Consider the following 23,349-nt stretch of genomic DNA (forward strand, 5'->3'; position numbering starts at 1 on the left):
GGCAGTGCCAGCAGTTCAGAGGGATCGATGCCTGCAGGAAGAGGTGGGACAGCAGGGGAGAGAAGTAGACAGGGACTTCACCAAGACATGCCAGGCCAAGGGAGCTGAGCTTTCCTCTCCCTCTCCCCACTCCTCTTCCAGTCGCTCTCAATCTCTCTCTTTCTCATTCTTCTTCCTCCTCTTCTTCATCTCCTTCTCTCTTTCTCTGATTCTCTCCCTCTCTCTTATCCTCTCTTCCCCCACCACTCAATCTCTCTCTCTACCTCCCCCTCTCTGATAAGGAAGAAAAAAATAAAATCAACCTCAGAGTTGTGTTTTGAGAACAGAATGATATAATATATGTGAAACATCCACAAAAGTGTTGGGTCCCTAATCGATAAAAGTTACTTGAATATAAGTTAGTTGCATAACTATAATAAACATTTCATTACTTGGACCAGAATGGATGGTATACTATTTCTAATCATGCCCACAATTTCCCAATTTATCTCTTCTTCCATGACCTACCTACTACCTACCCACATGTAGCAACTCACTACATTCTGTGTACATACCTTCTCTTTGCCCATATAAGAGTAGAATCAAGCACACACTTAATTTATAGAAATTGAAGGCACCTGGGTGGCTCAGTGGTTGAGCATCTGCCTTTGGCTCACGTCATGATCCTGGGGTCCTGGGATCAAGTCCTGTATCGGGTTCCTCATGGGGAGCCTGCTTCTCCCTCTGTCTATATCTCTGCCTCTCTCTGTGTCTCTCATGAATAAATAAATAAAATCTTTTAAAAATTTATAGGAATCAAATGATATGAGTGGTGGAAGCACTCAAACCTAAAGCAATCCCATAGTGTAGCTAAAATTATTTTAACAATTTAAAATTAATTCCATTGTTTTTGGAGAGAATATTTGCATGACTTGAATCCTCTTAAACTTTTTCAGATATACAGTCTGTTGGCCCAGAGTCTGCTCTATCCATTAAATGTTCAAAAGAATGTATATTCTGCTGTTATTGAGAGAAATGTTTTATACAAGTATCCTATGCAATTAGGATGAATTGGTTGATAGTGCAGCTCAAACCTGTATATCCTTGCTGATTGTTTGTCTACTTGTTCCATTAATTATTTAAAGAGGGGTATTGAAATCTCTGACTATAACTGTGGATTTGCCTATTTCTCCTTTGCAGTTCTAACAGTTTTTCCTACATGTATTTTGTAGCTTTATGTTAGGGACATAAATATTTAGGATTGTTATATCCTCTTGAATTGGCTGCTAATCATCATAAAATGACCTTTATCCCTGATAATATTTTTTGTGCAGAAATCCACATTGTCTAGTAATAGAGCCACTCCCAATTTCTTTTACTAGTGTTAGCCTGGCATATTTTTTTCTCCAACTTTTTATTTTTCTTTTTTAAGATTTTATTTATTTATTTATTCATGAGGGACACACACACAGAGAGAGGCAGAGACATAGACAGAGGGAGAAGGCTCCATGCAGGGAGCCCGATGTGAGACTTGATCCCGGGACTCCGGGATCATGCCCCGAGCCAAAGGTAGATGCTCAACTGCTGAGTCACCCAAGTGTCCCACCATCTTTTTACTTTTAAGGATTTGTGTCTTTGTTATATTAGTAGGTGTTTTGGAACTTATACATTTTTAAATTTTCACAGCTTACCTTCAAATAATGCTATCCTCTTTCATATGTGTGTGTGTGTGTGTATATATACATATATATATATATATATATATGAAACCTATAATATGATATTTTCTAACTTCTTTGCATGCCTGGTAACCTTTGATACCAGACATTGTAACTTTTATCTTATTGAATTCTGGATGTTTTTGAACTCCTATATATATTTTTGGCCTTTGATCCGGGATGCATTAAAATGTCTTATTAAATGCATTTAATAAACTAACGTTTTGTCCTTTCACACCTCACTTTTAAGATACATTATGCAGGACCAGAACAGCGTTTAATCTAGGGCCAATTTTTCCCCACTCGTGAGGCAAGACCCTTCTGAGGACTCTACCCAATGCCCCGTGACCTGTGGGGTGTTCCACTGTGCTGCTGGGAATAGGCACTATTTCTGGCCCTATGAGAATGCCGTGTGTTGTTCCCTCTAATTCCATGAGGCAGTTTTGTTGCCTCCCTCAGGTGGTTTCCTCATGTGATTAGTATTCAGCTGGAAACTTTAGGAGGACCCTCTAGGGTTCTTGATACTCTGTCTCCCCATTCTGGCTGCCTTGGTCTCCCTGAATTCTCAGCTGTGTGTCCACACAACCAATGGAGTCTACAAGCTCTGCCCAGTTTCCATCTTTCTTTGGAATAGCTGGGAACTCTCTCCAGGCAATAAGCAAAGGCAATAAGCTGAGGCAATTACATGGCTCACTTTGTTTCTCATCTCTCAGGAATTATGGGCTTCCATTGCCTGATGTCAAGTGTCTTAAAGCCACAGGCTTATACACTTTGCCGCTTTTTTAATGATATTTCTGATTCTTGGTACTCCCTGTTGTTTGGAAGTAAGTCTTACAGAGCTAAAATTATGGAAAAGCTGTGAAAGCTGTGGCCAAGAAACTGGATGGCGATGGCCTTACTGACATTCTGGACGAAGACATGAAAGGATTGAGGACAGAGGGAAACATTCTAAGTACAAAAAGTTCTTAGTATCCTGTATTTTTGGGAGATATAGGGGCTTTCCAAGGTAATTTTGACTAGGGGGTGCGGGGCTTTCCCTTCCAGCACTGATCTTTGACCCTAACCCCAAGTATAATCAGACTCCCCAGTCCTGTTCTCCATTTCCCTCTGTTCTCTCAACTATTAGGCAACCTAAGAAGATATGGCCTGGTGTAGAGGCTGGAGAAGGTGAAAAGTGGCTGAACCAGTTCTCCCCACCCCAGACTCAAAGACTTGTGAAATAAAGCTGTTATCACTCTTCTCCCCAACAAACATTTGTCAAGTGCTGCTTCTCAGGGTATTGCTGCCAAACCAGAAATTTATCCTTTTAACCTTTGGCCTCTGACCCTGGCCAATGACCTAGTGCTAACTTCTTGCCAAGTGCTGTGGGGGAGAGATAATATCAAGTACCTATTTTGGCTCTGGGGACCAAAAGACCAAACAAGCACATGTGAAATCATTAAAGAACTCCCTAAGGGTAAGTCCTAGATTTTAATCTCCAGACTGAAAGGGCCTGTCCAGTACCCAGCCCAAAGAATGTAGGAACCCAATCACCACCAAGGCACTTTGTCATTAAATTTCTTAAAACCAGGGATAAAAAAAGGAAAGACTAAAGATTAAGAGAGCAAAAAACATGTTATACATGAAATAGCAGAAGTAGAACTGGAGTCAAACTTCTCAGAAATTAATGGGGCAATGGCTTCAAAGTCAGAAGCTTGGTTGGTTTGGTCAGTAGCATGTGACTCTTGATTTTGGGATTGTGGGTTCAGGCCCCATGTTGGGTGTAAAGATGACTTACAAAGAAAATCTTCAAAAAAAGTCAGACTGAAATGATTTTCAAACCAGACTCCCACATTTAGACAAATTAAATATGAAGATAAAATAAAAACATGCATAGTAATAATAATAATAATACTTCCTATACACCTTTTCTTTGGCAGCTGCTGATATACTTCAGCAAAATGAAGCAGCAGGGAAAGAAGAAAGAACATGAGATCCAGGAAACAGGTAGGGAGCTGTGTAACACCAGGATGAAAACTGTGCAGCCAACAGAGCAACTAGTTCCTGTTGGGGCAAGAAGATGAAAGATTCCAGGAGGGAAGTCTTCAAGGAGGCAAAAAAAAATGGAGTTGCAAGGCTGACATTTAAACATTTAGAACTAAGATGTCTAGGCCATCAACAGATGTGATGTAGTATGTGGGAAAAATTAACGATAGGTATAGAAAATTAAACCGATTAGAGGGAACGTACAATTGTTAGCTCCAAGAAGAGTAAAAAGTTGTACAAGAAAAACATGTACGCCATTTGGCTTTGCAGTGGACAAAACTGACATAGTCACAACAAAAATAATTGCCAGGTTAACTCAAAGACCATGATAGGTCTGGGAAGCTACAACAGGGAAAACACAGTGGGGGCGGTGGTGGGGGAAGGTGTGTGCAGAAGTAGAGAAGAGCTAAATCTGCATCTGTTATAGCAAGAGTGTTCGAAATTAATCAACCAAGAAAAGCAACATGAACTGCTATTATTGAGAAATATGGAACTAAAGAAAAAATAAGATGTTGAAAGCAGTTATCTCCAGAAGCAAAAACGAGGAGACAAAATTAAATGGGGTGTTTTTCATCATAACTTTCCAACACTTCATATTTACTTTATAACAACTATGCGCATTGCTCACATTATTTGTTTTATTGTAGTAAAATATTCAGAGCATAAAATGTACCATATTAACCATTTTTCAGGGTATGATTTGATGCCATTAAGTGCATTCACATTATTGTGCAACCATCACCACCACCCATCTGCAGACCTTTTCCCTCATCCCGAACTGAAATTTCATAGCCACTAAACAGTAACTCTTCAATTCTCTCTTCCTCTAGTTTTTGGTAACCACTCTTTTACTGTTTTCTCTGTGAATTTGACTATTCTAGATCTCTCTTATAAGTGGGAACCATATAATAATTGTCTTTTTATGATTTTTTTTTTCATTTAGCATAATGTCTTCATTCTGTAGCATGTGTCAGAATTTCCCTCCTTGCAGAGGCGCCTGGCTGTCTCAGTCAATGGAGTGTCTGACTCTTGATCTTGGGGTTGTGAGTTTGAGCCTCATGTTGAGTGTAGGGATTACTTAAAAATAATATATAGATATAGATATATCATATTTTGTTTTTTCCATTGTTAATAAGAAAGCCACAGGTCCAAGATGGTGTCACTTAGACACAGTTCCCAAATCAGGGCTAGCTACACTACCTAACTGCAGTTTCAAACTCCCCCAAGGTTGCACTTGGTGTTTGTTTTGTTTTTAATACTTGCCATTTTAATGGGTGTGAAATAATATCTCATTGTGATTTTGATTTGCATTTCCCTAACGATTAGTGATGTTGAGCATCTTTTCATGTGCTTATTGACCATTTGTCTATCTTCCTCAGAGGAATGTCTATTCAAGTCCTTTACCCTTTTTTCTTAATTGTTTGCCTTTATTACTTTGTAATAAAAAACAAAGAATTAATGTTAAAAGCAAGATCCTCACCCCAAGGACACCTAAAAAAGCAAGATCCAAATGCCAATAGGCAAGTTGAATTTCAAAGCAGGGGTCCTTGGTAAGGCCCTTACATGATTCTTAAATGGTAGAAGGGTACTTCTATATTACCACAAATTGTTGAAGTCCCAGGCATTGTCCAGACAAAACTTAAAAAGCGTGAACCCTTAACTCAAAAAAATCTACACATTTCTTTGCAAGTTGTCTTCCCCTTTCTAATACCCTTGTCCTGGAGAGTAGGAAAAACTTGGATTTGTTTTTTTTGTTTTGTTTTGTTTTGTTTTGTTTTCCTAAGCCTCCAGGGACACACTCCTGAACTGGACCCTAAAGGATGGTGTTTTCTACAAGCAAACTGTTGACTTGTTCTGGGTTAAAATCCATTTCTTTTTTTTTTTTTAAGATTTTATTTATTTATTCATGAGAGATACACAGAGAGAGGCAAAGACACAGGCAGAGGGAGAAGCAGGCTCCATGCAGGGAGCCCGACGTGGGACCCAATCCCGGGTCTCCAGGATCACACCCTGGGCTGCAGGCGGTGCTACACCACTGCGCCACCAGGGCTGCCCATAAAATCCATTTCTTTAACCTCCTTATCTATCTCCAACATTAGCTCTGCTCTCACTTGTGTATCTAAGTAGAACCTTTTATCCATAAATATGTTACACAGAGTGGCTGCTGGAAGTGGTGTTCAGTGCAAGATCAAACCTGCATTAGGGAGCATGAGGCCATCTGGGGCTCAGGTGTAAGAGCACACTTGTCTTCTGGCCACCACATCTTCATAAGTTCCTCCAAAACTCCCTACCCTCTGACCTCTTGTAGTAACTATAGCTAATATTCAAAATCCACCAAAAAACCGTTGAGATGGCATAGAACAGAGGATGATCTTAAAGACTCTGGAGTCAGACTACCTAGATTTTCATCACAGCTCAGCTGCTTGCTAGTTGAGTCACCTTGATAAATCCTCTAACCTCTCTGCATCTCAGTTTCCTCATCTCTAGAATGTACCTCAATAAGTTCTAAAGAGGATGAACTTAAATATGTGTGACGTGCTTTCAACAATGCCTGGCACACGATGATGCTGCATAGATCAGCTCTGAGATGACTGCCATCATGGCATCGAGTTATCCAGAAGGGCAGTCACTCCACTCCTACCAATGATGTCTTCTGAGGAGTGGGATTTAGGAAGGGAGGTTGAGGAGAGGACTTTAACTTCTACTTCATGCATTCCTGTATTGTTTGAATGTATTACTTTTTATTAAAAGCAGAATAGGAAAATAAATAAACAAAATGGCATCTGGTTAAGAGAATGTAAAAGAATCCCTCCCAACTAAAATAGCTAAGAGGATACAGAAATTCAAAACAATCCTAGGGCGTCTGACTGTTAGTAGAACATGCACCTTTTGGGGTTGTAAACTTGAGCCCCACCTTGGGGATAGAGTTTACTTTAAGAAAATAATCCTATCCAAACATTTAAAACTAATGTTGCCAGGACACCTGGCTGGCTCAGTTGGAGGAGCATGTGACTCTAGATCTCGGGGTCCTGAGTTTGAGCTCCAGGTGGATGGTAGAGATCATTTGTAGAGGAGGTTGAGCCTCTGCCTTTGGCTCAGGGCGTCATCCCAGAGTTCCAGGATGCAGTCTCACATCGGGCTTCCTGCGGGGAGCCTGCTTGTCCCCCACCCCCAACCCCCATGTCTCTGCCTTCTCTCTGTCTCTCATAAATAAATAAATAAAATCTTTAAATAAATAAATAAACAAAACTTTAAAAATAATAAAACTAATGTTGCCAGCGCAAACCTTGAAACTCATGACAAATTTTCTTGAAACTCATAACAAATTTTCTGTACCTCTAAGACTAATAAAGTCGCAGTGTGCAGAAGGGTGGCATCAGTGTTTCATTTACAGTCCACTCCTCCACAAATAGCTACTCTGAACTTTTCTTTAGCCCATTAACAATTAAAATTCGAGGCCATTACCAACCAGGAAAGAGAGCAGAGTCCCCTCTCCTTCTCAGTGAGCGTATTTGTTTGTGTTGAGAGGAGCATCCAGTTGCAGCCCCCCCTACTCCAGCAGTGTCTCTTCCTTGATTCCGTTTTTTAAAAACTACAACTCCCAGAAGACGCCTGGGCAGGAATCGGGGGCTGGAGGAGGTGAAGCTGTGCCTGATGCTACAGCATGGTCTCAGCTCCACTCACCTGCCATACCACCATTTTCCCGGAAAAGCGCCTGGAAGCTCAAGAAACCTTCTCTTTGTGGGGTCTTGGAGGATGTGCTCTAGTCAACGGGAGTGAAGCAGTCTGGTTGGGAAAGAGCAGGCAAATGGCAGTGCTGTGTCACTTCAGCAAACGTGACGGCCAACTCAACCCTGGATCTCCACAGGAAGGTGACTGACCTCGGCAGCCACAGGCCAGAGCCTGCAGGGGGCAGAGTCTCCTTCCACGATGGCATCTGAAGAAAGTTCAAAAGGAAAGGGTCACCTGTGAACAGGGTTATTGCTCATAAAGGAAATAACTGTTACGCATAAGAACTCTGGCTCCCTCCTGACCGTTCTAGAAGCTTCATTAAATGTAATTACTATGACATTCGCTTTGTCAAAACAGGGAGCTAGAACTATTGTCTTAAAAGGAATACATCTAAGATGGTGCACTTTGGAAATCAGTTTGGCAGGTACTCAAAAGGTTAAGCATAGAGTTATCCCCAGATCCAGCAATTCCACTCCCAACTATATTTCCGAGAGAATTGAAAATGTATGTCTCTGCTAAACCTTGTACACAAAATTTCGCGGCAGCGTTATTCACCGTAGCCCCCAAACGGAAGCAATCCAGAGAGCCATCAGGTGAGAATGGATAAACAAAATGGGGTACAGCCATACAATGGAATATTATTGCTCAGTTGTAAAAGGGAATGAAACACTGGTATGTGCTACAACATGGATGAACCTTGGAAACATGCTTAGTGAGAGAAACCAGACACAAAAAGGCACGTATTGTATGATTCTATTTACATGAAAAGTTCAGATTAGGCAAATCTTCTAGAAGGATTTGAAAGTGCATTAGTGGTTACCAGAAGACAGGAGGAGAGGAGACTAGAAGTGACTGCTAGCAAATGTAGGGTTTCTTTTTGAGTGAGGAAAATGCTCTAGAATGAGATAGTGGTGATGGTTGTACAACTATGAGAACATACTAAAAAAAGACTAAATTATTCACTTTAAATAGGTGGTTGATGACATATACATCATGTATATGTCCCCCCAACCCTGCTATAAAAAAGAAAGAAATGGTCCCCAAATGCTAATGCAATGGTTTTGGGGTAATATGGTTGGATGCCAATTTTTATTTCTACTTTTCTGGTTTTTGGTTTGTTTTTTTGTGTGTGTGTTTTTTTTTTCTTTTTTCAAAATTTCCCTCTTCTAATGAGCAGCTATTATTTCACCACCTGAAGCTCTGGAATCAGACAGACTCTGCTAGATTCAAATCCAAGCTCCTCCTGAATGAACTGGTTAATCTTGAACAAGTTACTTAATTATATTCTACACCTCAGGCTCTTCATGGAAAATTGGGGGGATAACATTGCTTACCACAGTGCAGTTGTGAGAATTTAATAAGAGAATGCTGTAGAGTGCTTAGATTGGAGCCTGGCATATTAGTAAGTGCTCACGAGGTATCGGCTGCCATTTTGTGTTTAACTTTTTTTTTTTTTTTTTTTTTTTTACGTAATCTCCACACCCAGCACGGAGTTGGAACTCACCACCCAGAAATCAAGAGTCTCATCCTCTATGTACTCAGCCAGTCAGGTGCCCCCTGCTACTTTTGTTATCAAGAATATGACAGTAAAATAATACTAATTTTATTTACATTTCTAAAATGTAAATTAGCATTTTACAGCACTGTTGCAGATGCTTTACACATTTTACTATATTTAGCTCTCACAACTACCTGGGGAAGTGGGGTACTCTTGGTCCTATTTTACAGGTGAAAAATAACTGTGGCATTTGCCAGTGGCATGAAGTGTGTACGTTTTGCAGAAATTTAGGAGCATATAGAAAGCATAGAGAGCTGAGGCAAACAGGGAGGACTCTGTGAAGAAAGTGGCCCTGCAAAGAAAGTCAGGTTCGTCCTGGATAATCCCACCTGGATGGGAAAGGGTGGTGAGGGCCTTGCAGGTAGAATCGAAGTTACCCAGCAAAGAGGTGGAAAATATTAACATTTGTTCAGGGTAGGTGATAAGTACAGATTATGTGTTATATTATTTTATGTACTTTTGTGCATCTTAAAAATAATTACTGGAATGCCTGTGTGGCTCAGTGGTTGGGCCCAGGTCGTGATCCCGGGATCTGGGATCAAGTCCTGCATCAGGCTCCCTGCAAGGAGCCTGCTTCTCCCTCTGCCTAGGTCTCTGCCTCTCTCTCTCTCTGTGTCTATCATGAATAAATAGATCTTTTAAAAAAATTACTAATTAATAAAAATTAAAAATCTTGAGTCACCATATTCTGGAGAAACAACACATTTTCTTTACCTGAGTCTTTGATGTATGCAGCTATATATATGGAACATTTGCTGGTTAGAAGAATTAGTAAATGTTCTCTTTATTCTTTCTAAAATAAAACTTAGTTTTTAAATTATCTGCCTGTCGCATTTTACTATGCCTCGGAGTTTCTTTTTTCCATACGGATCTTACTCCTTGTCACAACTGCATATTGCACGGTAGGAACGGTCCATGATTTATTTCTCCCTTCCCTCCTGATCCCGATTTTCTATTACAAATATGGTTTGTAAACATTGTACTTATGCAAAAGCCTTTCCCACCCACGGCCTGAGGTACATATGCACTTTAAATAGGTGGTTGAGGATGAGCACTGGGTGTTATTCTATATGTTGCCGAATTGAACACCAATAAAAAATAAATTTATAAAAATAAATAGATAAATAAATAAATAAGTGGTTTATGGCATATACATGATACCCCCCCCCAAAAAAAAAACCTGCTATAAAAAAGAAAGAAACGGTCCCCAAATGCTAGGAAGGCCATACATCCAATTCTCAAAAAATGAATCAAAGACGGGGTGAATGCAAAATCTTTGTATTCCCCTCTCAATTTTTTTGTAAACCTGAAATTGCTATTTACGAAAAAAAATTGTTAAAAAAAAAAAAAAAGTCAGAGCCCAGGAACGCTGGCAAACTGGGAGAGCAGCGTGTTCCTCACGTGGTCCGGGCTGGAGCGCGGGGCTCCCACCTGTCGGCCGGGCCCTGGCCCCCGCGCAGCCCCCGCGGCCCGCGACGAGGCGCAGGAGCTCCGTGACCTACTACCCCCGGACACGCGCTCCGCCCCGCCCACCCCCCGGCCGCTTTCATTGAAAAAAAAAAAAAAAAAAAAAACCCTCGGCGATCACGTGAAAGCGGCGTGCCGGCCGCTGACGTCACGCAGCGCGGCCCAATGGGAGCCTCTGTTTATGTCGGGGGTCGCCGGAGTCTCCGAGGCCCGGCGCGCAGCCTCGCCCGCCGCCGCCGCCGCCGCCGCCGCCGCGCCGCCCTCGGGCTCTGGTCGCGAGCGCTCCGCCGGGGCGGGACGCGGCGCGGCAGCAGCGCCGCGGGGAGGGCCGTGCCGGTCGCCTTCCGCAGCCGCTCCCCCCGCGCCGTTCCCGGGGCGCCGCGCGACTCTAGACCGGGTCCGCAGCTGCCGGCCGCCGCGGGTGCCGGGTCCGCGTCCCCCACCAGCGCCCGGAGGACATGCGGGAGAGAGGATGACCCAGAGGGACACGCTGGTGCACCTGTTTGCCGGGGGGTACGGGCCGGGCCGGGCGGGGCGGGTGGGGCGGGCCGGGGGGCCGGGGCCTGAGGCCCGCGGGGACGGTGGAGGGATGGGGCCGGGGCGGGGCCGGGGGGCCGCGCGGCGCGGCCTGGGCCGGGGCGGGGGTGCGGGGCCGCGCGGCGCGGAGCGCGGCTGCAGGCCTCGCGGGGGCTCCGGGGCCTGGGGAGCGGGCCGGAGGCGCGGAGGCCCGGGACAAAATGGGCGCCGGGGCGGCCTCCTCCCTCCCTGCCCCCTGGCGGCGCGGGCTGCGAGGCCTCGGCACGTCGCTCACGCGCGCCCGGAGCCCGGGGAGCGGCCGCCCCTGGAGCCCACCCGCTGCCGGCGGGGCGGGGCGGGGCGGGGGCCTTGGGGTTCTCGGGCCCGGGAGCTCTTCCAGGCGGCAGGATGCGGTGCCCGGCGGCAGCGCCTGGGGTCGGGCTCTCCTGCACCCGCTGCTCCCCGGGTGCTCCTGGGCGCGGGCCCCGGCCCCTGCGGCCTCCCGAGGGCGGGCCCGCCGGGCCTTCTCTCTCTCTTTTTACCCTCCAGATTATTTGGGGGGAAATCCCAGCATTTTGGAGTCCTCTGTAGCACCGTAGTCCTCAAAAAAATGGCTACGGTGACTTAGGCTGAGGCTCCTTTCTGTCTACGTATGACCCTATAAAGCCGCATCCCCTTAAAGGGTGCATTTCTGTTTTTAAAATCGGCCACTTTTAGGACTTTATCGCCGATGATGCCACTGCTTTCCTGGGGTTGGCGCATTCAGCAAACTTTTACTGCGCACCGGTCATGGGCCAGCCGCGGTGGTGGGGTAAAAAAAAGGAAAAAATTCCTTTTAATCCGACAGACCAAGTTTAGACGAAGTTTACTTTCTGTGTTTCTCGTACTTTTACCAATAATCCGTTCTAAGGCCCTTCCCGGGTTCTGACATTTCTATTACCCTCCATTCAAAATTCATATATCAGGTTTTGTTAAATGTAGGGGCACCTTAGCTTGATGGCACTGCTGAATTCTCAGTTTGATATGAGATCGTCTGTCTCTTTTTTGTTATTCACATATGTAAAGGCCCTCCTTTATTAGCCTTTTCTTTAAAAGCAGAAATGAAGAGTTTTTGCAGCATCTAAACAGCAATAGATTTAGGAGCCTCCCCTTGCAAAAGAACCTAGCATTTGCAGGTTAGTTAGAATATTAAATGAGGTACTCTAATGCAGGGCCTGACACGACATAGGTTATCAGCCTTGTAAAAATTCCCTTCTTTTGTATTTCTTGGTTTTATATTTACATGTGGTTGCATAATTTGCAGTAAAAGCTGGTTTATCTTTTTTTTCCCTAGTTTATCATTTTTAGAGGAATATTAGAATTAGGAAGGATGGCAAAGATCATCTGGTTCAACCCCTTAAAAATATGGGAAAATAAATCCTGAGGTGTATTGATTTACCCAAAGTCCAACTGCTTTCTATATGTGTAAAATGAGAGGTAAATCATCTCTACAGCTCCTTCCAGCTCTATATTATATAAAGCCCATTTTGTAGAATATCCTGGAAATCTGTATTGTAAGCATTGTGGAAATGCAGAGAATCTTTACAGATCCTTCCAGCTCTGTATTATATAAAGCCAATTTTGTAGAATATGCTGGAGGTATGTATGGTTATCTTTGTGGAATGCATGTTGTGTCAGTAACATTGTTCTCAATCGAAGATGTTGAGTTCTTTTATATATGAAAGTTGCTTATCTAGGCTGTCACTTCTGGGACATTATTCATAAAAAAACGATTTCAGGGACGCCTGGGTGGCTCAGCGGTTTAGCACCACCTTCAGCCCAGGGTATGATCCTGGAGACTGGGGATCGAGTCCCCCTCTCTCTGTGTCTGTCGGGAATAAATAATCTTTAAAAAAGAAAAAAACCTGGATTTCATTATCTTTTATACTGATAGAATTATATTAATTAGCATTGAGGAAAGTCATGTTTTACTTTAGCAATAATAAGTAATTACAGAAAAGGTGAGAGAGCTTCTTATTAGCTATTGTGCCTGGGTATCAGATTAAGTTATGAAAACTCAGTATATTTTAATAGAATTAAATAATCTTTCACAGTAGCATTTATTTAATCTTAGTCAAAAATTGTCTGAGTAGGGGGCCTTTGGATTGTTTCCCTGATGATTATAATTGTATTCAGGTATTGTATTTATCAGGATCTCAGAGAGATTTCTAATAGCAAGTCTAGTAGCTATCTTATTAAATCAGGAACATTTGCAACAGACCAGCACTGGAACTTGGGTCTGGGTGACATGCGTAATTTATGCTTTCTTTTTTTAAAAAAATTTTTTTAAATTTTTATTTATTTATGATAGTCACAGAGAGAGAGAGAGAGGCAGAGACAGAGGCAGAGGGAGAAGCAGGCTCCAGGCACCGGGAGCCCGACGTGGGATTTGATCCCGGGTCTCCAGGATCGTGCCCTGGGCCAAAGGCAGACGCTAAACCGCTGCACCACCCAGGGATCCCCTATGCTTTCTTTAAGATACTCTTTGTTCCCATTATATTTTTTGCCAGAATTAATATTCACAGTTTATTTTTTATTTATTTATTTATTTATTTATTTATTTTTATTTATGATAGTCACACAGAGAGAGAGAGAGAGAGGCAGAGACACAGGCAGAGGGAGAAGCAGGCTCCATGCACCGGGAGCCCGATGTGGGATTCGATCCCGGGTCTCCAGGATCGCGCCCTGGGCCAAAGGCAGGCGCCAAACCACTGCGCCACCCAGGGATCCCAATATTCACAGTTTATAAGGTCATTAGGTGAGTTGAGTTGCGAAGGCAGTTCATGACAACCTGCAAAAAGGATGTAAGATTTAATTTAAGCTATATTTTCAATAAAACTGTGTATATATTAAGTTCTTTAATAAACTATATATTGTGTAATTATTGTGCCAGCCATCCACCAAGAGGCAGTTTGCTTTTTTCTTTTTTGAGGGAGAGATTGTCTCAAATAGGAATAAACCTTAGAAACTGTCCTTTCTAGATTTTTGATGTTAAAGATTTATTTATTCATGAGAGAGACACAGAGAGAGAGGGAGGTAGAGACACAGGCAGAGAGAGAAGCAGGCTCCATTCAGGGAGCCAGACGTGGGACTCGATCCCAGGTCTCCAGGATGACACCCTGGGCTGCAGGCGGCGCTAAAGCACTGCGCCACCAGGGCTGCCCCAAGATTTTTTATGTTATACAATAATGAACTTGTATGCATTTTAGCTACCAAACTTGGCTATTCTTTCTTGGAATTCTTTGCCAATTAAAGCACTTAAAGCAAATCAGCAAGTGACTTTTAACAGTAATTTTTTCATTTAACAATAAAGCTCCAACTTACTACTTTATTATTTTTTATTATTATTATTCATGAGAGAGGGGGGGTGGCGGGGGCAGAGACACAGGCAGAGGGAGAAGCAGGCTCCATGCAGGGAGCCCAATGTGGGACTCCATCCCGGTACTCCAGATCATGCCCTGAGCCAAGGCAGACACTTAGCCGCTGAGCCACGGAGGCGTCCCACTACTTTATTATTAGTAGCAAATTACATTGGTGTAATTACAGTTACAACTGACCTTAACTCATTGGCCACATCACTGGGTCAGAGAGACTCAGGAGCAGTTAGAAGGCAAAAAGAAAGTGAGGGCCTGGATAAGTGTACATAGTGAAATGATAATGACAACATTTGACGTACTTCCCATTTTTTATATGTGAGAGCACCTGAAATCTACTCTTAATAATATTCCAGTGTTCAATACAGTAGTATTAATTTTAGTCATTATGCTCTGCGTTAGAACTTTAGACTTGTTCATCCTACATAACTAAATTTGTAGTGTTGACTGGTACCTTCCCATTTCCCACACCTTTTTGCCCCTGCTATACCCACCTTTTATGCTTCTGTGCTATTTGACTTCAGATTTTACATTTAAGTGAGGTCATGTAGTTTGTTTGTTTTGGTTTTTTTTTCTCTGTCAGGCTTTTTTCACTTAGCATAATGTCTTCCATGTTCATCTGTGTTGTTGCAAATGGCAGGATCTTCTGCATGGCTTTCTTGATCCTGGATTCTTCTTAGCTACATTACATTCTACATTTCTATCTAATTTTTAAAAGCATTATATTGGCTGTGCAAATCCATGTTCATGAAGAGTTAGCCTATTATGAGTAGTAAAAAATATTTAACTCAGTATTCATTGCTAAGAAACTTTCTTTATGGGAGAATAGAATAAAACAAATAATTTTAAATGTTATGGTTTTTATGTAGAATGTTTTAAAAATAATTTCTAGTCTTTCCCATTAATTGTTTTATGACTTGGTTGCTTAATAAAATAATTGTGCTGTCCAAATATCATATAGATTAACAAATGAGACACATAGTAAATATTTAATATATTTTATTTGTACTCCCATCCCTTTAGTTGTGAAGCTTAGAATGTGTTGTCCCTAGCTTCCATCTATTAAGTAGCCTGCTGCTTTAATCTTGCCCTAAATTGACCAGTGCATAGAAGATATCTCTACTCAAGATACTCAAGATGTATAATAATAATAATAATACAGAAGAGGGGTGCCTGGGTGGCTCAGTTGGTTAAACGTCCAGCTCGTGATTTTGATGCTCAGGTTGCAACCTCAGGTTTGTGAGATAAAGCCTGTGAGGCTCATTGCTAGGCGTGGAGCCTGCTTAGGATTCTCTCCCTCTTTCCCCTACACACTGTGACTCACTCTCATTAAGAATTAAAACAACAACAACAATAAAGAACAGATTTTTCCTTTTATATCCTTCCTTGTTAAATTGCATCTAATTTAGTATAAAACCTCATGCTTCAAATTGTACAGCAACCCATTAGTGGATTATGAAATCAGTTTGGTTGATTTATGACCAACGTTATAAAAGTAAAAGTATTCTGTGAAATGTTTGTGCGTGTGGATATATTGTGTCGATGTAAACTTTTTTTTTTTTTATGTAAAATATTTGTTGTGGATCGAAGTCAGAGATTTGAAAGGGAAAGAGCTGGACTAAGAATCAGCAGATTTGTGTTGTCCTTTAAATGACTGTCAACTTGGAGCAACTAATTTTCCCTGGCAGGATTTTTGTTTCCTAATGTGCAGAATAAGGGAGTTGGGCCAAATGCAGTTTCCTACCTCCTAAATCCTGAGTTGCCAAATGCTGCAGTGTTCACTCATTCATTCAGCATGAGTGCTTGCTATGTCACAGGCATTATCAGAGATTTTGGGGTTATAGTAAGTGGACATAAATTGACTTCCTGAAGCTTATATTATAGCATCAGGAAACACAAAAGATAAATAAAATATTTAGTATGTTAAATGGCAGTATGAGCTGTAGAGGAGACTAGCGCAAGGAAGGTGGATAAAGGCAGTGTGAAGGATTTTATATATGGTGATCAGAGGGGACCTCGTTAAGAAATGACAACTTTCCAAAGATAAGGAGGCAAGAATATCACAGATGAAACAGCAAGAACAGATCCTGAGGCAGGAGCATGGTTTATGTATTACACTCTAATTAGAGTTACAGTAGAGATCAGTGGCTTAGACCAGGATAAATATGATGAGCAGTGGTCAAGATTCTGGATTTATTTTGGAGTACTGAGTCAAAGATACCTGCACATCATATGCATCATTTTTTTCATGGGGTCCAGTGAGTGGGTCCCAGAAGCATGGACTACATTTTCCATTTAAAAACCCCTGCTGGGGACGCCTGCGTGGCTCAGTGGTTGAGCGTCTGCCTTTGGCTCAGGGCATGATCCTGGAGTCCTGGGATCAAGTCCCACATCGGGCTCCCTGCATGGAGCCTGCTTCTCCTCTCTCTGCCTGTGTCTCTGCCTTTCTCTCTGTGTCTCTCATGAATAAATAAATAAAATCTTTAAAAAAAAAAATAAAAACCCCTGCTGTTTAAAAATTTAAAAAGTTAAGATTTTGATTAAAATTATTTTAAAAATAAATGAGTTGTGTATGATGGTTTTTTTTTAATTTATTTGACAGAGAAAGCGATAGAGAGCACAGACAGGCAAGGGGCAGAAGGAGAGGGAGAAACGGGCTCCCTGCCTGCTGAGCAGGGAGCCCGACAATGTGGGACTTGATCCCAATATCCCAGGATTAAGACCTGAACCTAAAGCAGATGCTTAACTGAGCCACCCAGATACTCCTGCATATGGTATTTTTTAGAAAGCTGCTTTAAGATTTTTATTAATTAGCATTCCCCAGCTCCCCTTCCCACACATCTCCTTCCTAGTGAGAACTTCCTATATGTCTGAGCTATGTAGAATTTTCTTCAAACTTTTTCTTCTGGTAGATGCAGATTTAGTTACACTATTTCCCCTTTCTATCTTCTCAGCATATAATTACATCACAATTTTTTGGTTAAATAGTTAATGTTACCTTATTGTGACAATATAAATGTGATTGATGTTGATCTTTTCTTCCTTGAATACCCCCCCCCCCCCGCTGGAATTAATAATTACTACGCATTTAAAAATATTTGCTCAGTTATGTGAGTACTTGAATATTTAGTTTCATATGATCAGATATATTCACATCAGTATTTTATTTCCTGTAGATCTTCATCCCTCTGAACTGTTACCACCAAATCCTTTCTGGACTGGTTATTTTCTAAGCCTGACATTTCACTATTATCTTGGAATTCCTTTCTTCCTCTTTCTGGGTTATTTATTCTGTTCTTAAATTCAGTCCCCCTCTCCATTTTATTGAAATGTAATGGACAATAATATTATATTAGTTTTAGTAATTAATTACTTGGAATATTCTTTTAGATTAATCTCTTCTAGAACACATTCTTTAGTAGCTGTGTAGGAAAAGGTACAAGGTAGGAAATTACTAAATATTTCTTTGTCGGCAAGTTTCTGCTTGACAGATGTGGTATAGAATTCTAGAACCAGTGATCAGTTGTTGGGAATTCTGATGCTATTCTGACATCTCCTATGTATGTGACCTTTTACCTTTGTGTGGACGTAGATGGAATCTTTGTTCCCAGCATTTTAAAAGATTGTGGGAGCTCCACTTGGTTGTAGAAGTTGGTTTTTTGTTTTGGTATCTATTGATTCTACCTGTGAAACCTGACGTCAGAGGTTCTTCAGTTTATGTTCTTTAGAGAATGAAGCTTCTGCCTGGGGATATAGTTTTACCCAGTGTGAGGGGAGTGGGGGAGATCCCACCTGAGTATCCCACCTTTGCTATATAGCCACTTCTGTTTTCAGTTTTTACCTCACCCCCATCTTAAATACTTAGTGCACTAATCCTTAGGCCTCTGAGATTCTGCAGAGCTTTTCTTTGGTATTTCCTTCTGCCAGCCTGTCTTCCTCTTTGCTAAGTCAGTTACCCCTTCCTGTATGCTTCATTGCTTGAAATTGTGGGTCTCGTTCGGTTCTCCCCTGGTTCTCTCTGTCCTGGTGACATATTTCTTTAGACAATGAGATTTTTGACATGGAGAGGAAACAATCTGTTGTTAATACAGTTTTCATTAGTGTTTGATTCCAATAGTTTTTGTTCTCTGCATCAATTCTAATTGGAGTTCACAATACATAATAATTTTAAGTGACTTTAAGACAAAAACAGCATGAGAGATATAAGATTGTCACCCTTATGCTTACATGCATTGAATTTCATAACATGAAACTACTTCAAGACAACCTAAGTGCTTGTGTGTATACCCATTTAAACCAGCCCCCCAACTCTGTATAATTTAGATCCTCATTGCTTGTTGAATTTTTTTAGATATCATTATATATCTTGTCTGTGGTCTGGCCATAAAGTATTTGTAATAGTTAATGTTGGAATTTCAGTTATTGCTATCTGTAATAGATGCTAATAACTTAAGTAGCTAATATTTATAATTTTCTATGTGCCATGTCATGAAATACTTTACATGGGCCATATCATATCATCTTTACAACAAGGCTGTTCTCCCTCAATAGGTTGTTTTTGTATAATAGGTTTATTTTCTTGTAGCCACAAGTGACTGGACAGGAATCTTGGCCTTTGTGTTAACTTTGCTTTTCTGGTTTTTTAAAAATTAATTTGTTTATTTAAGCTTGTTTATTTAAGTAATCTCTACATACATTGTGGAACTCAAACCCACAACCTTAAGATCAAGAGGTGCATACTCCATTGATGAATCCAGCCAGGTGTCCTTGTTTTTTGTTTTGTCTTTAAGTAGGCTTCCTGTCCAGCACGGAGCCCAGCATAGGGCTTGAACTCACAACTCTGAGATCAAGACCTGAGCTGAGATCAAGATTTAGCTTAACTGACTGAGCTGCCCAAGTGTCCAGAATATCTCTGTTTTTATGTCTTTTAATTATAGAAGTAATTCATGTTCATTTTGAAAACCAAGAATACATTTTTTATGTTTTATGGAATATAAAACCAAAACAGATAAACATGGTTATTTTTTTTTTAATTTTTTATTTATTTATGAGAGAGAGAGAGAGAGAGAGGCAGAGACACAAGCAGAGGGAGAAGCAGGCTCCATGCACCAGGAGCCCGACACGGGGACGCGGGATTCGATCCCGGGTCTCTAGGATTGAGCCCTGGGCCAAAGGCAGGCGCTAAACCGCTGTGCCACCCAGGGATCCCCGATATACATGGTTATTATAAATTTTGGGCCTATTTGGTTTTTATGTTCAATTAATTTAATAATTAAGTAAATATACTAAACAGTTTTTAAAAAGCCAGGTAAATTCAAGTTAAAAACAGGTATGGGGACGCCTGGATAGCTCAGTGGTTGAGCATCTGTCTTCGGCCCAGGGAGTGATCTCGGGATTCCAGGATTGAGTCCTACATCGAGCTTCCCACAGGGAGCCTGCTTCTCCCTCTGCCTGTGTCTCTGCCTCTCTTTCTGTGTCTCTTATGAATGAATAAATAAATATATTTTTAAAATATGTTTTATTTCAAGTAAATAATTATCGTAGTGTGAATACAATGTGTTTTACTCCACAGAGTTCTGCAGCATATGCTACAGCGTCTACTGTGGTGATTCACATTTCTTGCCACTTAGGCCTCAACAATTAACAGAAACAAACTTGTGGCTTCTGTTAAGGATTTTCCTTGTGGCCTTTTAATATAAAGTTGACCCTGGAACAACATGGATTTGAACTGATAGGGTTCACTTATACATGGATTTTTTAAAATAAATAACAGTACTGTAAATGTAGTTTCCTTATGGTTTTCTTAACATTTTCATAGCCTTATAATAAGAATACAATATATAATACAAAATATATGTCAACTGTTTCTGTTATTGTAAGACTTCCACTAAGCAGTAGGCTATTAGAAATTAAGTTTTTGGGGAGTCAAAAGTTATATGTGGTGGGACACCTGGGTAGCTCAGTGGTTGAGCGTCTGCCTTCAGCTCAGGGTAGGATCCCGGGATCCAGGATTGAGTCCCGCATCGGGCTTCCTGCATGGAGCCTGCTTCTCCCTCTACCTGTGTCTCTGCCTCACTCTCTGTCTCTCTCATGAATAAATAAATCTTAAAAAAAAAAAAAAAAGCTATATGTGGAATTTTGGCTACGTGGAGTGGAGGTGGATGGTGCCTCCAGCCCCCATTTTTTTCGGGAGTCAGCTGTAATGAGGTTTTAAGCCTATTTCATAGCTGTTTAAAAATACAACCTGTTCTTATTTATTGAGTATGGAGTGCCCCTTGATCTAGTTAATTTTGTTTCAAATCCCTTATAGCTGTACTATTTATCCAATTGATGTGTTGATTTCTGACACTGTAATTATGGTTTGGGGGTTTGATTTTTTTAAATTTCCTATTTAAAACTTCAAGTGGAATTTTTAAGAAACATTAAGTTTATTATAATTAAAATTTTAAGATTATATAATTGTATTCAATTCCAGGTAGTTCATATATTTCACATATCTTTTTTTTTTAAGATTTTTTTTTTATTTATTCATGAAAGCACAGAGAGAGAGAGAGGCAGAGACACAGGCAGAGGGAGAAGCAGGCTCCATGCAGGGAGCCTGATGTGAGACTCAATCCCAGGACTCCAGGATCACGCCCTGGGCCGAAGGCAGGCACTAAACTGCTGAGCCACCCAGGGATCCCCAGATTTCTGACTAGTTTTCACATACTCAGTTTTCTCATCAGATTTATCAAGGTATATACAATAAAATTCACCAAATAAAATTTATTAAGTGCATAATTCAGTTGAGTTTTGGCAAACATATAAGGTACTATGACTACTATCGTAGTATATAAAACATTTCTTGTATCCCAAGAATTCCTTCGTGCCCTTTGCTGTCAGTTCCTACCTACTCCACTACCTCTTGGTAATCACTGATCTAATTTCTGTTCTTCTAGTTTTCCCTTTTCCAAAAGATCATAAAAATGAAAATGTCCTAAAATAAAAATCTTTTGTCCTTGACTTTTTTCAGTTAGCATAATGCTTTTGAGATTCATCCAGATTGTTGCTTTTCATTGCAGAACAATAATAATTACCATCACTTGTTTACCCTTCATCAGTTGATAGACATTTAGGTTTCTAGTTTTGGGCTATTAGGAGTAAAGCTACTGTAAATATGCATGGACAGGTTTTTGCGTAGACCTAGATCTGTGGATTTCTTCTTGCTCAATACTTAGGAGTGGGGTTGCATGGCAGTTGTATGTTTCACGTTGTAAGAAACCAACAAGCTACTTTTTCTGAGGGTTTTTTGTGTGTTTTTTAAAACCATTTTTCTAAAATGCCTACCATTTTGCATTCCCACCAGCAATGTATGAGATTTTCAGTTGGTCTTTCTCAGCACTTGGCTGTTCTCATTCTTTTTAGTTTTAGCCATTAATAGATACATTGTTATAGTTCATTGTGCTTTTAATTTGCATTTCCCTGGTAAATGATTTTGAAAAAAAAATCTATTTGCATCCATTTATCTGGTGGTCTTTTCCAGCTTTTTTTTTTTTTTTTTGACGTGTTTTTATCATTGAATTGTGTTTCTGAATATAAGCACTTTTCAAATGTGTGTTTTGCAAATATTTTCTCTCAGACTTGGCTGGTCTTCATTTTCTTAATTTCTTTCAAAGAGTGAGTATCTTCTATTTCTACACACACACACACTTTTTTTTTTTTTTTTTAATTCTGGAGGTAGAATTGTTTAGTATATTCCTATGGTGGACTGCTTGCTTTTTCTTCCTTTGGTGCCCATGTAGAAGTCCAGGTTACTTCTGATTTAGTCTTTTTTCTCTTTGACTGTGTTAAGAGTTCTTGAGTGATTTTCCTCTGGTTAGAAAGCAGTTCTCAAGGTTTCACTTTGTAGCTAGCTATTAGTGGTTTAAGAGAAAATTATTTCTCACTCTTGCATTTTTAAAAAATATTATTTATTTATTTGTTTGAGAGAGAGAAAGCACAAGCAGGGGAAGAGGCGGAGGGAGAGGGAGAAGCAGGCTCCTCATTGACCTGGGAGCCCAACGCGGGGCTCAATCCCAGGACCTTGGGTTCATGACCTGAGCTGAAAGCAGACTGAGCCACCTAGGCACCCCTCCTCACCCCCACTCCAACTCTTGGATGTAAAAAGAATAACTACTTGGCCTATCTCTTATATTTCCTTAAAAAGTTTAAATGATGTTATTTGTTAAGAGCTTTTATTTTGTTTTGGTGATCAGTTTTTTTATTTAGATTGGATTCTTCTAGCTAAACTTTATAGTAAGAATACAATACATGATATGGGGCTAATATACTAATTTTGAGACTCAGATGTCTTTTTTTTTTAATAAGTAAAACACTTCTGAGTATTTGAATATTTAAAGTAGGAAACATGATTAACCATCAGTGCTTAATTTTTATTGCTCTGAAGACCATTTCTTGACTTTTGAAAAATGGGATAGGAGTTTAAGAGATAACGATATACCTCAGATAAGGATCGTAACAGTACCAACCATTTGGAGTCTTTATTCTTGCTGGGTAACTATTAAGCCCAGGTACTAAAGCTGTATGCAGTCAAATAAATGAAACATTAAAATTGTTTAGTCTTTTAAAATAAAAAATCTTACCTTTTAGTACCTTGGTGAAGCCCCAGTTGCTCACCCATTTTACAGTCTTAAATGTGTGTTTACTAATTTACGAAGTAAGTAGATGTCTTTCATTTTCTCGTAGATGTGGTGGTACGGTAGGAGCTATTCTGACATGCCCGCTGGAAGTTGTAAAAACACGACTGCAGTCATCTTCTGTGACACTTTATATCTCTGAAGTTCAGTTGAACACCATGGCCGGAGCCAGTGTCAACCGAGTAGTGTCTCCTGGACCTCTCCATTGCCTAAAGTGAGAGCACAGTGTTCGCGAATTTGGTTTTTTAGTCTGTTTACCTTAATGA

The 23,349-nt window shown here is 40.8% G+C and overlaps 1 protein-coding gene across 1 annotated transcript in view; it reads left to right on the forward strand.

Moving 5' to 3' along the window:
- Window positions 1-10,645: 10,645 nt before the first annotated feature.
- SLC25A36 (solute carrier family 25 member 36) overlaps window positions 10,646-23,349 on the forward strand; it is a 36,873-nt gene continuing 24,169 nt past the window's right edge. Inside the window, exons 1-2 of the mRNA XM_072726988.1 lie at window positions 10,646-10,992; window positions 23,133-23,297. Coding sequence (XP_072583089.1) covers window positions 10,661-10,992; window positions 23,133-23,297 — 497 coding nt within the window. The 5' untranslated portion in view covers window positions 10,646-10,660. The remainder of the gene's footprint in view (window positions 10,993-23,132; window positions 23,298-23,349) is intronic.

The sequence above is a fragment of the Vulpes vulpes genome, chromosome 11 (assembly GCF_048418805.1).
Source record: "Vulpes vulpes isolate BD-2025 chromosome 11, VulVul3, whole genome shotgun sequence".
Lineage (NCBI taxonomy): Eukaryota > Metazoa > Chordata > Mammalia > Carnivora > Canidae > Vulpes > Vulpes vulpes.